The sequence below is a fragment of the Pocillopora verrucosa genome, chromosome 10, assembly GCF_036669915.1.
Source record: "Pocillopora verrucosa isolate sample1 chromosome 10, ASM3666991v2, whole genome shotgun sequence".
NCBI classification, from domain to species: Eukaryota; Metazoa; Cnidaria; class Anthozoa; order Scleractinia; family Pocilloporidae; genus Pocillopora; species Pocillopora verrucosa.
Genome location: NC_089321.1, coordinates 4,672,067 through 4,687,908, shown reverse-complemented (window position 1 = coordinate 4,687,908; position 15,842 = coordinate 4,672,067). Strand labels below are relative to the sequence as shown.

Below are 15,842 nucleotides of genomic sequence, written 5' to 3'. Positions count from 1 at the left end.
TAATGTAGTATGGGGCTGTGCCGAAGTTGATAACTATACAAAACCGATACGAGCTTCGGTTTAATTAACCTAGTAGTATCACGGCCAATAATGAAAGAATATTTACCATACAATTATTACGCTAGCTTTACGTTAGTTAAAATGCGTCCTGCACCACTAGTTACAGACCGCTAGTAGTTGCTGTTGGTTCCACAGAGATCGCACTGCCAGCAGTTGGGAATTAGAGGATGTAACACGCTTTGTGTTATTTTGCCGACGTCACGCTTTTGTTGTTTGTAATGTGTTATATGATAACAAAAGCATAAGCTATGTAATTACTAGTACTTTGGAGTTTTTGTCACACATTTTATTTTAATTGCAAAGATGCGGTGGCCTGGTACCCCCTGTTCTCTGGAGCTTTGAATGAATAGGTCCCAGTTGCCATTCTCGTCGGGTCAGGAGTTGTTGTTTCCTAGGCCTAAAAATAATTGCTTTGACATTCGACAGTCATCTACCCCTTGTAATATAACTGAATACCGGGAAAATAATCTGAAGAACCTTTATTTACTCTCTGAATGTTGAGAGCCTGGATAAGACTCACCTTCCGGATGTAACTGGGGATATTCCTGTTACACGTTTAATAAATTCTAAACAAGCCTCGTGTTGATGGACTTCAGTTCAGAAGGTAAGATTTGGCTTCTTTTTTGAAGAGAAAACATTCAGTTTACACTCCCACCACCAATGCACAATTTGCGTGTCACATTCTGTGTCATTTACAACAAGCTCAGTCGGGGCAATAGCACACAGCTAACCCTCGAAAATAAAAAACAATCACTAAGATCAGTTCATCGCGATTTTTAACTGAAAGTTGGCCCATTATGAACTACATGTGGTTGCAGATGACTACAAACAAGAAGGTTCCTGAAAGAGGTTTTTAGAAAAAAAAAAAACAAAAGTTTCCGCAACTTACAAAGTATTAGTCTTCCAACCAAAATAAACAAACAAAAAAACTAAAAAGTTCTTCCCCCCGAAAAGCCAAGTTACAATCTCACATAAACTTTTTGAACATTTTTAAATATTAGCATCGCATTTTGTTCTCACAACATTTTCCTATAAGAACAAATAATGTTACTTCATCCCTATCCCTCAAATCAATGCTGACTGGCTTGCACGGAGATCTACATGTGTACCAGTTTATATATTTTCCATGCATTGCGATCCCTTTGTATATTTTTGTTTTTGGGAGGATAGGGTGGGGGAAGAAGGTTTCGCATAACTCAACCAATTTTCAACGGCACTGGTAATCTTCTCCAGAATCAGGCCGTCAGTCTGCTTGGGAGCAACAACACAAATGCAATTTTACTCTCTGGAAAAGGTATCAGTGCCGCATATTGCAGTAAAATTTAAATTGTACATGTATATTCGATTGTCAAAGGTTCAGCCTAAATCAAGAGACCAAACAGCCAGTGATGTGTAAACTTTTATGCCCTATAGCTTGTGTTGCATTGGTGTTTAACAACTGTCTCTCATCACTTAAATCAATGTTTGCCTCGTTCGTCTAGTATAAATGTTGTATATTTGAAAAGGAGTTTTCACTCAATGAATTAACCATTTCGCGTTCATTTGACATCAAAACTACTAAATAAGTTACTTGTTATATATTTTGACCTTGAAAAGAATTGCATTGTTGTTATGTGGACTAGTGACCCATGAGCACGGGTACATTTACACTAATGGATTGTGACTTCTGGTTACAAGCCTACAGTGTTTACAAGTATGGGGTTCGCGTTAAAATAGAAATGGGCATTCATGCTTAAAGAGACAGAGTTTTATATGTGACTCATGGCAACTGGTGCCCATGTAATCAAGATCCCTATCGTTACATATACATGCTGCAGGGTTTACCTCTTCGACTGATTGGATGCTTTTGGAACGTTGGTATCAGAGCACCCAGATATAATCTCACTGTTCAGCGCCTGACTCCGGCTTCCGATCTCTGCAAAAAACAGACAAAGTAATTAAGAACTGTATCCTATTGTTTGGTATCACTCTGGTTAGTACGACTCTAGAAAAGTGGGCTGCTGTTATTAGCAAGGGGCAGACTACGCAGTAGGGGACGAGGTAGGTATGTTTGAAAAGTCAGCAATATAGCCGATTGCGCCGTAGCATAGAAAAAGTCTCTCAATACATGCAACTAGTGCATGGAGTATTCTACTGGACTGTCAGAGGGTGTGCAACGAGATAACTGTTTAATCCCTTACGCCAGCCAAGGTCCCTTAGAGGAAAATTCCAAGATCATGTATGTATTGATATGCTTTGACCCGTTTGTTGGTAACGGGACTTAGTGTTGCAAACTCGTTACAAAGGGGTGTACGGACTCGAGGTTTGTGTATCAGCCTGGCCCAGGTATGATAAATACTGTTTTGTCATTAAAAATAAGCAAAAAAGCTTGTGGAACGTGTGAACCCACTTTCGGACTAACAGGGGTGATAAATAGTGGGTTATTCCTCGAGATATCAAGATTATTACATTATCAGTATCGAAGAGACGTCATGAGCAATTTTTAAAGAACTATGAAACCATGGAATATTTTTTGTGTCTTAAAACACAGGGGCAAATTCCAAATACAATGTGGAGACAGGTAAGGGATACTAGTACTAAATATTGGAAGGGTCTTGCTTACTGAAGAAGTGACCATAAGTAACGTAATTCCACCAAGAAAAGCGAGGGCGGGTCTGATGTGGAAAATTCCATTGGCTAGAATAGTCACTAATCTTCAGACAGTTGTACCACTAATCCGTACCGTTACAATAGCGTAAACCAAAAAACAAGTATTTTAGGCAGTGGGAATCTACATTACGTTGCAATGTGACAATGCGGCCGTGTCCTACCTGAAAGTAAAAATTAGTAGGAGGATTTCCAAATCCCCCCAATGGCACTGGCCGTCTATATACGTACCAAGTTTCCACAGAAGCTTGAGATTTGTCACAATGCTACAAGCTGAATGAAAAGCATGACAATACTGGTTGAATAGACTGTAAAAATTGTACATTGTTGGAGCCATAGATTATGTTAGAGATACAATCTGGGCTACTTTCAGACAAGACACATCACCTCTACAATATTAAAAAAAACACCTCGCAGTTTTTTTGTGTCGCGCCTCAAGGACCCAGGATAGGTCATCAAACTCTAGTCGTGAATTTTTAACAGCTGGAATGTACCAATGAAAGTTAGAGAGGGGGTGGGTGGCTGGGAAGCGTATGGGAGTCAGTCTAAAAAACTATCCAAGGGTATCATGATGAACAAAGGGACCCTAAAGAAGCCTTCCCAATGTTTCTTTTGATGTGGAATACACAACAAAAATGTACTTCTAGAAGATATATTGTTTTAAATGAGGTTGTACTCCAACTTGATTGAAGGGTACCATACTTAAAAGGAAGCATCTCTCACCTCAGACAAATTGGGATTAATCAAAGACCTTAACCTGCTCTCTGATACTGCTGTCAGCACACAATATTCTCAGAAGACCAGCCGCCAGACTAATAAAAACTTGATGCGAAAGACATATGAGAGTTGGGGAATCCCCTGTTCATCAAAATAACACATAGGGCAAATAAGAAAGCATTGATAAGTAAATAAGAGTCCAACCTTCACAAGGAACCTTAAAAAAAAATAAATAAATAAATCATATGACCAAAAGACCTATCATAAGACTGAAAATAGACATAAGGAATGTCAAGAGGGATTGAAAACCCTCTATCACATACACATAACTTACGTTTTGGAAAGGATGTCATATTCCCGTAATATTCTTAATAGAATCTCTGTGCAATTCAATTCACCAATCAGAGCTCGTGGGTCTCTCACTATTTACAAAATACAAAAACAACAAAAAAAGTAACTGTGGAACTGAGGATACCATGTAACAAAGCATAACACAACATTGATGGTCATGCATCACTGTCTGACATTACTAGTCAGAGCAACTTGCCTCCCTGCACAATTTGGCACTTTAAAGTTTGTACATGTGTAATATGGTCATGAATGATGCATCAAAGAAATTACATTTTTGTTTAACAAGCCTAATTGCATTATTTCATAACAACATGAATGGCATATAAGATATGTTAAACTGATCTCTACATAAAGCTAACCTTTGAGCCAAGCCCATCAGGGCATACAAGGAACAATGAAGAACCCTCACATCACTAGCAGATAACAGAAGAACAAGAGCCTGGAAATACAAGGTAGAGCATTTACATGTCCTTTGGGTACAACACATGTTACACATACTAACGCAATGTGCGTGTATGTACCGTTTCTACACGATCAGGTTCATAGATGAAATGATGAGACACCTCTGATGGAGGGAGGAGTAGGGTGGAAAGGGGAGCCCATCGGTGCCCTGTCAAAGCAAAAGGCAAGGTGATTTGCAAGCATTTCTAGTGGGCAATCATGGATTGAAGAGAGTCCTCTATTAGATTCCTCTGAAAATTGCTGTCTCTTTTGTTTGCCATAACTTTCCTTTTTGCTTGTACTCAGTGATGGCTGTTGCCAGACTTGAAAAATACTCTTGTAGAGTATTACATACACATGTACCTTATGAGTACAACATTCCACAAGCCACTCCCTCTGCTCCCATCTGCAGCAAGTTTCTGACAAATGTCTGAAAAAAAAAGATATCACATAAGCATAAAAAGACTCATTAGCTTGATGCAAGAGCATATCCCAGTTTCTCCAGCATGAGGTGACTACAGGAACATGTACTTGCAGGAATTGCAACTCCCCCTGTATGTGATACTAGTTCCACTCCACATTCCCTCCGCATTTTTTCAGGGTTCTCAGACCATTTGCCAGTACCAGTTTTTACTCCCGTGCATGGATGCACATCTACACCACACACATCAAGACTTAAAACACGATGACAAACAAGAACCAAAGCCATACAGTACAGAGAAATTATAACTAAATGTTCATGGTAAGATCCTTACTTGTCATTTCTTTCAGAATGTCAACAGTAAATGCTCTTCTCCATTCTCAAGATAACTTTCAGTCAATAGTTGTAGCCTCTGATAACAAACAGGAGAGAATTATCATTTGTGTCCAAAAAAACCCGAGACAATTGGATCTCGGACAACATTGCAACAAAACTTCACAAAAAGATATTTCATCAAGTACACAATGGGAGGAGAACACTACAGTGAGTACATGATATATTCGATAAAATGACAGACCAATCTAAGTCTGTTAATAATGAGGCTGAATTTTTTTTCCAGCAAACTAGTCCCATTTTTTCCCAGTCATTCTTCGCGTAAATATACAGATAAGCTGGTACTCTTGTCCATCTTCTGCGACCCAAGTTCCTTTCCTTGTGCATAATCAGTAACTGCCAACCTAATATCCAAGAAAATGGTGGATTTTTCTCTTCAAACTGGTTTTGATAACAGGCCACCCTATTGTATGATTGAGCATACAACTGTATGCTCTAATTTTTTTTCAAATGGCTGCAGTCTATCACCCTCCTGGAACAAGTTATACAGTGAAATACTAAGAGGTCACCCTTGGTTTATATTCAGAAATAAATCAACTAATATTATTATTGTGTTGCTGTTGGTAAATTATACTTGTTGAGTTCATATAAGCACTAAAAACAAACAAACCTCTGCAAGGACTTTCACACCACCTAGATTGAAAAATTCAACCTGTAAAAAGGGAAAATTATTAATTCCCAATTCATGAAAAAACATTCATATTTTATCATTGCATTTTTTTTACATCATGAATAAAAAAAACTAGGGCACTGTTCTTGTAAATATGTACATGTGCAGTAAGTTTAAGTCTGGTAGTAGCTAAGACCTCAGCACCCTGAGCACAACCTACATTAACTGACCATTAGGCCTTGGTATCCCCCCACATAACAGGTCGAAATAAAACTCGAGTATGAACCCTGAAAGGTAAGACCTCACAACTAAAACCTAATCAAACATGAGACATGAAAATCCTTAAAAATTCCAAATTCTGCGGCTGAACTCCAAAGTTTATTATTAGACTTTGTTAAAAGACAAGCTGAAATTCCAAATGTAGAGCCCCTAACTTGAGATCACAATTTGTTTTAAGGTTCAACAATACTGGTGCTTTGTTCAAAGGCTTCCAACATACAACACAAAAAACCAGACCTAAGACACCATTGTTTTTTTGGTTTTATTTTAAGTTTGACCATGCCGTAAATCTTTGTTCAGTTGTAATTACCTGAAATGTGTGGTCCCTCATAAGCATTCTGAGGCATATTAGCACTCTCAGAATATTTTCTGGAGGAACTCGTTCAATCCACTCCCTAATTGAGACAGAAAAAAAAAGACAAATTAAAACAACAAATTCTGTGATCAGCTAATTATTTGCATGCCTAGTAATGGATTGCAAAAAAATAATATCTAAAAATAGACTGATGTCAAATAAAAACATTTCCTTCTAAGTTAATTTTCTAACAACTCTTCATAAATTGTCCCTTCAATCTTGTGAAGATTGCAAGTTTAAATCTGTCCCACTTGTCTTTCATTTTTTACAAGTATGATGCTAAATATAGACCAGAAGCCCCTTTAATAAATGGTGTACCTAACTGTTATTCTCTAGGATTTGTAAATTCCATGTAATTTAGCCTTTAAAATTAGCCTTTTTGGCCTTGACAACATGTTTGAAAAACGCAATAATTTTCATGCTAATGTGAGACCAGGAAGGTTGATTTGCATATGCATTAAAGACTAATATCACGCCCACCATTTTGAAAAAGGTCTATACTGTTCACTGTAACACTGATACTCACAGGTAGCAAACTCGCTGCTTTACAAGGGCTGTGAAAATCTAAATAGAAAGACCACAAACATGTCATGTTTGTCCTTGATAAGAACTTGTTTTTCTGCAAAAACTATCCTCACATAGATGAAAACCACCATTTAGCAATGTATAAAAATCCTTTACACTTGCCACTTTTTGAGTAAACAGAAGTCATGGGGTTTTTACATAATTCTTGATGCCCCCATGATATCCTCAAATGCCAGAATATAATCAAAGGCATCCCAACATTTGCAAGGAAATACCCATGAGTTCCAACAACACCTCTTTTCCAACACACTACCATCTAAGACTGTACCAGGAGGCACAGTACCTTCATTTTCATTTCTCTTCATTTGTCAATTAGATCTAATATTATACTGACAACCAAGCTGGCATGCAAAAGCTGCCTTGAGATTGCCAGTTATATCTCTGAATAGGATACTCGTGTCCAAAGTGAAAGAGTGGGTGGGTTTATATCATATGTAAACCAGATAACTGCATGCTATACATAGAAATGTATCATACTTATAACAGTGCTGTAAGCTATAGATAACACTCTTCTATTGAGCTCCAAGTTCCTAACTGACCTGGCTGAAGTAACTGCTGAGGGCATGTGAACTGAAATTCCTGACTCCCTGGTACCTGGAGCTGTTGATTAAATGGAGAATCTTGTCACAAAAAGAAATAAATTTTCTTGCATACAACTGTAAATTATCAGCAGCAAGTTTTACCAAAAGCAGGAACACTGCCTGCATTCACAAGCACACCAAAAGAGAACTACAACATTACCAGTAACATTTTTATTTAAAAGAATGGCTTAGTAAAGATAAGATTATATTAGATGGTATTACTAAGTAACTAACATTAAATACCTTAATATCATTAGTTAGCCTTTGATTTTGTTCCCAACCAAGTCTTAAACATCTATAGTTAAGTTTGTTTCACAAAACACATGTTTTATAACATTTGACTATCACAAGCATGAATTCCACTTTTCTTGTTTTAATTCATGTCATTCTTGAATAATTTCATTTCAGATCAAATGATGCATTACTGTGAGTAACAGAACCGCGTATTATTCTTTTGTTTGGATTCTATTTTTAACTAATTGCAAGGTAAGAATCATTAGCTGATAAGTGTTATCTATACAAAAGCAGTAGAAATTTCAAACTATTTAGGTGGTAATGTTTAGAATGAAGAGTCACTTGAAAATAAATGTCATTTGAAAGTCAAAAGTTGTTAAAGGCAAACCATAAATGCATTCCAGTAAATACCAGAAAACTCAAATTTCAGAAGTCATTCAACCAAAAAACCAATTTATATATAAAGGGGATAAGTTCCTAAAGAAACTGAAGTGCTGCATCCGTGGGGGAGTATGGGACAATAATTTGGTTTTAACAACTGAGTTGATCATGTATGACCACTGCTCTGACAAAGAGCTAAGGCTTAAAAATTCACCCCAGAAACTCTTTATTGTGGCCAATTTACATTGTCAACTCAGTTGAAAAAACCAAGTTATCCCAATTTATATATACCTGAATTTCTCCAAAGCAAGAGCTTCAGTTGACTGGTGTTGATGGGGTAACACTCCATTTGCCTGCCCAGCCCATGGATTACCTGTGGTGTTCTGATTTTCATCTGGGATCCAAGAGATGGAAGGAAGCTTGAAAGTAAAGGGTCAAAATACAAGTTCAAAAGTTCCAATGAAGAGCCCAAAATGAGAACTTTTCCTATTGAGCATCTTAAAATTGAAGGCAAGCTATGTGGGCTATCACCAAATTTAAACTATCAAGTTCGTTCCACTCCTTTATTCTCCAAACTAGGAATTTTACATACTCTCCAAATCAATCCATTTGAAATCACCAAATTCATGCTTTATTACTTCTCAATCTTTTTGTAACAAAATAGCCAAATTCACTGCTATGGTTCCAGAGCAGCCAGCAATTATCAAAACACACTTGTGTTGTACAAATCTCTAGCAATTTATAATTCTCTACCAAGGTTCTAAAATTTTGAACTCTCTTCCTGTTTCAGTCACTCATTTGTCAAATCTTCTTAGCTTTAAGATGAAAATGCCAGAGTTTTGCTTAAATAATCACTGAAATGGCCAAGCCACACATTTGCAGCATATATTCTTTTTAGATATGTATGAGTGAGGTGTCCTCTCCCATAGGCCCAGTGGCTTCCTGGGTCACCTCACCTCCTGCAAACTATAATGCTGGGGAAGTTTTTTTGTAATATTAAAATGGCAAATAAATGATGATGATGATGATGATGAAGTTTGTACCACATTTCTTAAAATAAACCTTCAATTACTTATCCAAATTTTGATCAAAATAGGGGGCACTTAATCAATAGAAAAGGTGGTGTAATAGTTGGAGAATGATTTTTTGTTTGAGGAAATATAGTATGTACAACATTATATACCTGTTGTTTGCTGGCTGGGGTGTTTAGCAGGTCTAACAATCTGGATAAATCTTTTTCTTCATTCTCCCTGAAATGAAAAGAGAGACAAAGATTTGTTATTTTTTTTGTTAAAGTTATCAACTAGATACCTTATAGCATAGCCGCTAGATCTCAATTTTTACATTAAGAAGCAAAATAAAACTCTCACTCTGCTGAAAGACATTTGACGTAATGTACTTGACATTTCTTGCAAAAACAAGAGTGCCAAGAAGGGGTTTTACATTTATCTGGGTTACTACTCATTTTACAGACACAATTCTTATGGTAGACTCTAGCTGCAGATTTCTTTTCTTGCAAACATCAGAAAATCTACGCATTGGTTAGAAGTGTCTTTCAAGGGTGATTATCTTTTTGATCCTACAAAAGTGTCTTTCTAGGGTACACATCACTTGCTAATCTTATGCATGATGAAGGTACTCATGCATAAAATTTTAAAAAAACTTAGTCTATAGTAACATATATGTACAGGGCCCAGTTGTACAAAGGCCGATTAGCACCAACCCAGGGTCAAATTTTAATCCAGATCTCTATATTTCTCTGTTCAAATAACTATTTGGGAAAATTTTCCCAGTTCATTTTAGTGTATTCAATCATCAAATTGTAGAAAAATGGGATTAATCCAAAGTTTCCTAACCTTTAAGCTCCAGGTAAAAATTTGAAGTATGTTTATCATACCGAATATCAATCCACCCGTGAAGTTAGGGGCTAAACTTAAATGCTTTTATGTAAAAGGGGTTTTAAAGGCATCTTTCAAGATTGCCATTTATTTGTTTTGAGAGCAAAACATAGACTTCTTAGGGATGTGTTTATATTTCAGTTGGAGTCACAAAAGCTACCAGGAGGTTCTAAAGTTATTGTATCTCCATGATTTCCTTCAACGGAAAGAGATTCAAGTACTGTTGTGCTGAATTGTGGATGTGTCGGAAATTAACGAAGGAAGAACAAAGTTCAATCACATCAACCCCTTGCAGCTTTCCCACAGAGAAATATTTATAACATCTTTGTCAGTTTTCTTAAAAAACCCGACCACATACGAAGAATTAAAATTCACGAATCTCGTCAGCGAATTTGCGTCCTATTTAAATACGAAGAGAAAAGATTTTGCGGTTACACACCAAATGATTCTATTTGGTATTCAAGTTAAATTCACTGTTCCCCGGTTATTATTCTCAGATACAGTCTATTTACACAATACTTCATAACTAAAATAAAATTGTTTGAAATACTCCGACAAACAAAAAAAAAAGGACGCTCCAAGCTTTCATCAGAAGAGCCCCGACAGATCGATATGATTGAAAACCACTTAACGAAGTATATAGAAAAACTTTGCCTAATGGATACCTGAGGTACCTAGCTGATACATCCAATATATCAAAATATTATTTTGTAAGTCTACGTTTTCGTATTCAGGAAGAGAACAGGTTTTTTTTTCATGCAGAAACACATTACACAGTAATTCTCACTTAAATGCTTCTCGAGGCGCTTTTGGGAAATAAATGCAAATTAGCGCCAATCAAGCGCAAACGAAAACGACAACTGGCACTACACGTTCGCAAAATTAGTAAATACCCTTGGGCAAAATAAGATGTGATTAATGATGTTGTAGTTTACATAATAGTCTTTTCCTTGACAACTCCTGAATAAAAACGACTTCCTTCTCAAATTTTCAAATGACTCAGATATGGTCAAGTAAACCGTATGAAAACCGTAAACATTCTGGCAAGTAGCGAGTTTGACATGAACCGAAAAACCCATGTACTTGAAATCGAGGTAAAAATTTTTGAAGCGAGTTTGGACAACTTACCTATTCACTGTAGATGTCTGTGCCTTGTCTCTCTTCTCCTCCACAGGCATTTTGAGTTTAGTAGAGTCCTGGGGTTTCTTTTGACATGGTCACGAAACCAAAAACCTGTTGATGTTATAATCATACACAAAATATGATCGCTCTACGGAAGGCTTCCACTTGCTCGACAACATAAACATTCAAATTACTAGTCTTTATAAAGAACAACATTTCCAAATTTCTGCGATGATCATGCGTAGATTATCCACCGTTAGGAAACTGGGAAATTCAGCAAACTTTCCTGATTAAATTTTTATCCGACTGGCTAAACAAACGGACCAAAGACACGTCGACACAGCTATCATAAGACTTACTCTATTACCTCTCGCGACCAAACTCTAACTAAGATCTTGTTTCGCCGAAAGATCGCAAGGAATTTGAAAAGCTCACTAGAATTTAAAGACTCACCGAATATACAGGTACGTGAGTTGAGTACAGCTATGATAAACTCGCTGTTCTACGGGTATTGTACAAAAACTTTCAACTCGATTCGTCGAAAGGAAATACGTCAAAATCGACAGGAAATGACCTCGTAGGTCGATTTTTTGTCTGTTGTTAACCAAATGCAAACGATTTCACCTCTAAGTATATACTACAGTGACCCTTTAAAGACGATCGTGCGTTTAATCTATGTTATGAAAGTTCTAAAAGTGTAGCTTCCCTGTGTTTAATATTCTTGCCTAATTGTTGTGGTTTAACTGAGCTTGCCGACCGATCGACGGATCGAGTCACATTTCTGCGTCATATCAAAATTTTAAGTTGCTATACAACGTAAAACCAACACTATATCTGAGAAATTAATTCTTTGCATCAAAACAGGTCGTATAATCAAAAGGATTTAAACAACCTTCGGAAGAGAAAATTGATTTGTGAAGCAGAATGAAACCATGGTCATCCGCAAAACTTTCCACAAATGATCTCCAAATTAACCTGTAATGGTAAAGATAAAAATGCATCTTTAAACCAGCAAAACTAACCACAACTTTAGCGACCGCATCTACCGATTGCCTCCTTGGCCTGGCAGCGTAAAAATACGCCAGACAAAAGGGATTTCAGTCGGCATTTTCCATCATCAAGCGACTTCAGGTTCGCTCCGTAAAATTTGCTCGTGAAATTAGCAAAGCAACGTCAATTTCTCAATAAAAATATTGTCACAACTTGACCAATCAAACAACGGTAAGGGACAATGGCGCGTAATCTCAACCAATCAGAATTACACATTGTGAAGTTGATAATTAAACATAGCCACTTTCTTGAGCAGAAAAATAATTAAGCTATGAAGAGTGGAGGGCGCATATTGATTTTTCTCTAAAAATACGTACTACCGTACTTCAAAAAGATTACGTCAGTATTGATCTTGTCCGATTGACTAGTGTCGTGGGAAAAAGCGAAAAAAGAAATCAATATTTCATCAGCAAAGGGGGATTTTTCAGAAATTAAAAAAAATGAATTGTAAGAAATTGGTCGCATAACAAGGTTGAAATTAAGTTGAAGTTCAGTATGAAAACTTAGCACTACCTGTCCATCATCAACATCACCGAATCTCAAATACGTCTACAAAAATATCTAGCGAGAGAACAACTATCAAAATGGTACAACCAGAAATTCACAAGCATCTTTAACATCAAACTTTTCAAGAAATTCTTATTTCATCTTAACGTCTATTTTTAATATTATAAGCATCTGAGGCAGACGCTAGTCTCGATCGAAGTTGTTCTTTTTTAGTATGTCACGCAACTCTCCATGAGCGTTGCGTGACCTATGATGCAACTTTAATGCCACAATTATGGCTTGAATGATCGACTCGAATAGGTTCATGTTTAAAATATAGAAACTCAATATAAAACCCAGTCTTATTTCACCTTGCCATGAGGGCAAAACAAGCAAACAAACAAACATAAAGCAGAGCTCATTCTTTAATCTCCTTTCTTAGGGAAATAGAAGGAACAGCTCACACTGCGGTACCCATGAAATAGTTATCACAGAGAAAAAAAAAATTATTTCAGGATTAATTGTTAAAGGCATCAAAAGATTCCAAATAGTAACCTAACCCTTCGAAAACTGCCTTTAATGTACCAAAAATTCAACAATGAAAGGCCCCATTTTGGAAAACATCTAAGTGACCCGTTCGCACACGCGTGACGTAATGACGTACCACAAGAAGCTAATTAGCTCTCAGAATTCTCTCACAATTCAACTCGTACAACGGGAACCAAAACAGTTAATAGACGAAAAAACTACCCTATTTCCATTAACTTGCGCGCTCTTGAATTGATACAGTTTTGCTGAAGCCCCTTTTGTGAGATGAAGGCTGTTATCTCCTGTGAGGCAACAATCAAAATGGCGCCATGCAAAGTGGAAACAACTGTCAGTTGCCATACATTTCGTTTGTAATTTTGGGAAACTTAATTACCATCGCTCTTCATTCTCAGCACATAAGATGAGTCACGCAACGTGTCCGTAGTGTCCTAAGTTCAAAGTTACATCACGAATCACGGGCATTGCAATCATAGCACCCAAGCAATTGGAACGGAGAGAATTTTCTGCTGTTAATGTCTCACTATTAGTTAATTTTTGGAAAAGAAAAATGGAATAGTAACTAATAAAACTGAATCAGATGTTGATAAAGTGTGTTCGATACATGTTTAAGTTCTTCGAAGATTTGAAAATAGTTTTCGAAATTCCAAGTTTAGAATGATCATTTTTTACTGTTTACGTCATCAAAAGGTGATCACATACCACTCATTTAATGGTTTCTGAATCCTAGAAAGCCATCCCATCGTCCCTTATATATAACGTATACGTTTGGCTAAGTCGATATGGAAGAAATGGAATCACACGATTTATTCTCAAGGAAATCAATTTCTCCTTCTGAATTGCTGAGATGATTGTAAATATGTGTGCTGGTGGAATCGTCATCGTCATCGTCATCGTCACCGGTGCGTCGTGCCTCCGCTGACATGACATCCTGCTGATGTTCTTATAATCCGTCTTCATTTCTCGCCTTCACGACTTCGCGGGTCTGTACTAGGGTCCTTCCCAGCCTCTTAAAGGTTCCATTCTCAAGTCTTGTGAAGTAGTATTGTGAGTTAGTTTGTCTCCAAAAATGTTCAATCTAGCTCCCTGTCTGGGATGGTTACTTCACTCCTTGGCTTCAGAAGGGGCAGTTTTACAAGTCTTCACTCGTGAGCTTTTTTGGTATATAGGTAGGTGTAATTTCCCTCTAGGCGCAAATTTTGCACAATTTGCATGTTCCCCACACTTTTTCTGTTACTTCAATAAAAGGAACTGAAAGACGCAAAAAATGGAACAAGAAAAAGAACAGGAAGAAGAAGAGGTGAAAAAAAGAATAAGAATAAAAAAATCAGCCAGACGTAGACGTCGAATTTGTGAGCAACTCCCCAACTACCGCAAGATTAAAGTCGTGGGCCCCTGCGGATAGTAAGGAAATCTTTCGTGCATGTAAAACAGATAGCCAATACAAAGTCAATGTTTGCAAGTATCGAAGCTGATCGCAACCGCTACCAAAGGTCAAAGGAAACTTATGCTAGGGTCTTCACTGAGCGAAGTATTGTTAAGCGGTGTGGTCCTTTTACAGCTCAATTCTGTCACTTTTTACTATTCAATGGCAAAAAGTACTTTTCGAAAAAAGAAACGGAAAAAGATTGACTTGAAAGATATCACTTTCACAGCCACTAGACGGATCGAGGCACCATTGATTTCAACGCACCTGTACAGGGAAACTAAAACTCAGGAATTTAAGGTGAGATTCACGAGATTAACAATCAAATCTAATTAAATTGTTTCTGATATATATTTCTTAGTATCATCTTGTTGAATGATGTCCCATTTCATGAATGCAGTGAATTGAAAGTGCAATTTTGATTTTCTGTTCTTCTGGGTGTTCCTCACGACGAATTCTACTTCTCATATAACACTGACATGTTTTGAGACTCGACAATGCGCACATGGCATTAATCTCCATTTGGTCCATATTGCTGTAAAATATAATTATAGCAATTATAAAAAGAAGCTTTCCAAGAAAAAGATAAACGAGGCAGACATAACCAAAGGGTAGACAGCAAGCAGGCTCTCATGGGTTCAGCGACAGGAAAGGCGCGGCATGCGGGTTTTGAGCCGGTGGGCGATTTGAGCATGCAAGATGTTTGCAGAGGTCCCAGAAGGCTTGAACATAAAAATCCTTTCGTCGGCGTTTCTAACACCGAACTTGTCTTCTGTGACAATTAACGCGTCAGGTTAAAAAAAGAAAACACGGTAAAATATGAGGTAAGGTCTGGTCCTTTAATGATAATAATGATAATAAAAAATGATAATAATAATGGCAATGACAATAACAACGACGATGATAATAATAATGATGATAACGGCCTCTATTCATGGTTTTAAACCGACGTTAAAAACCCACATGATACTTTTTGAATAGAATTAAAAGTAGCTCAAACACGGGGGAATACCAAATATAATCTAAAATCAACAAGACCTCTATCTTCGAGGCATTACCTAGAGATTTCAGTATTTACAGAGCACTTGATGAGGATGCGACCTACCGCATATGGCTCGTCTATTTCTCGGGTAGAAAAGTTGGTTCAGAGACTGGATCGGGAGATAACATTGCAGACCTATGTGTGATTTACATGTGCTGAATCATATAATTTTGTGGCAAGCGGTTTCTACTTATCTCTAGAACAGAGACTTTGTCTCC

The 15,842-nt window shown here is 37.2% G+C and overlaps 1 protein-coding gene across 2 annotated transcripts; it reads right to left on the bottom strand.

The window, feature by feature from the left end:
* Positions 1-4,577: 4,577 nt before the first annotated feature.
* On the bottom strand, positions 4,578-12,234 carry LOC136283885 (serine/threonine-protein kinase Nek10-like). 2 transcript variants are annotated; one of them, XM_066173420.1, is made up of 10 exons: positions 12,097-12,234; positions 11,081-11,185; positions 9,238-9,304; positions 8,346-8,473; positions 7,398-7,458; positions 6,800-6,837; positions 6,229-6,313; positions 5,640-5,681; positions 4,971-5,048; positions 4,578-4,645 (listed from the first exon to the last, which is right to left on the bottom strand). In XM_066173420.1, the coding sequence occupies exons 2-9, from the start codon at positions 11,128-11,130 to the stop codon at positions 4,983-4,985; spliced, it is 537 nt and encodes a 178-aa protein (XP_066029517.1). In that variant the 5' UTR covers positions 11,131-11,185; positions 12,097-12,234; the 3' UTR covers positions 4,578-4,645; positions 4,971-4,982. The 2 variants fall into 2 exon arrangements, with proteins under 2 accessions (XP_066029517.1, XP_066029518.1); XM_066173421.1 differs by lacking the exon at positions 12,097-12,234 and adding an exon at positions 11,528-11,735.
* Positions 12,235-15,842: the final 3,608 nt, after the last annotated feature.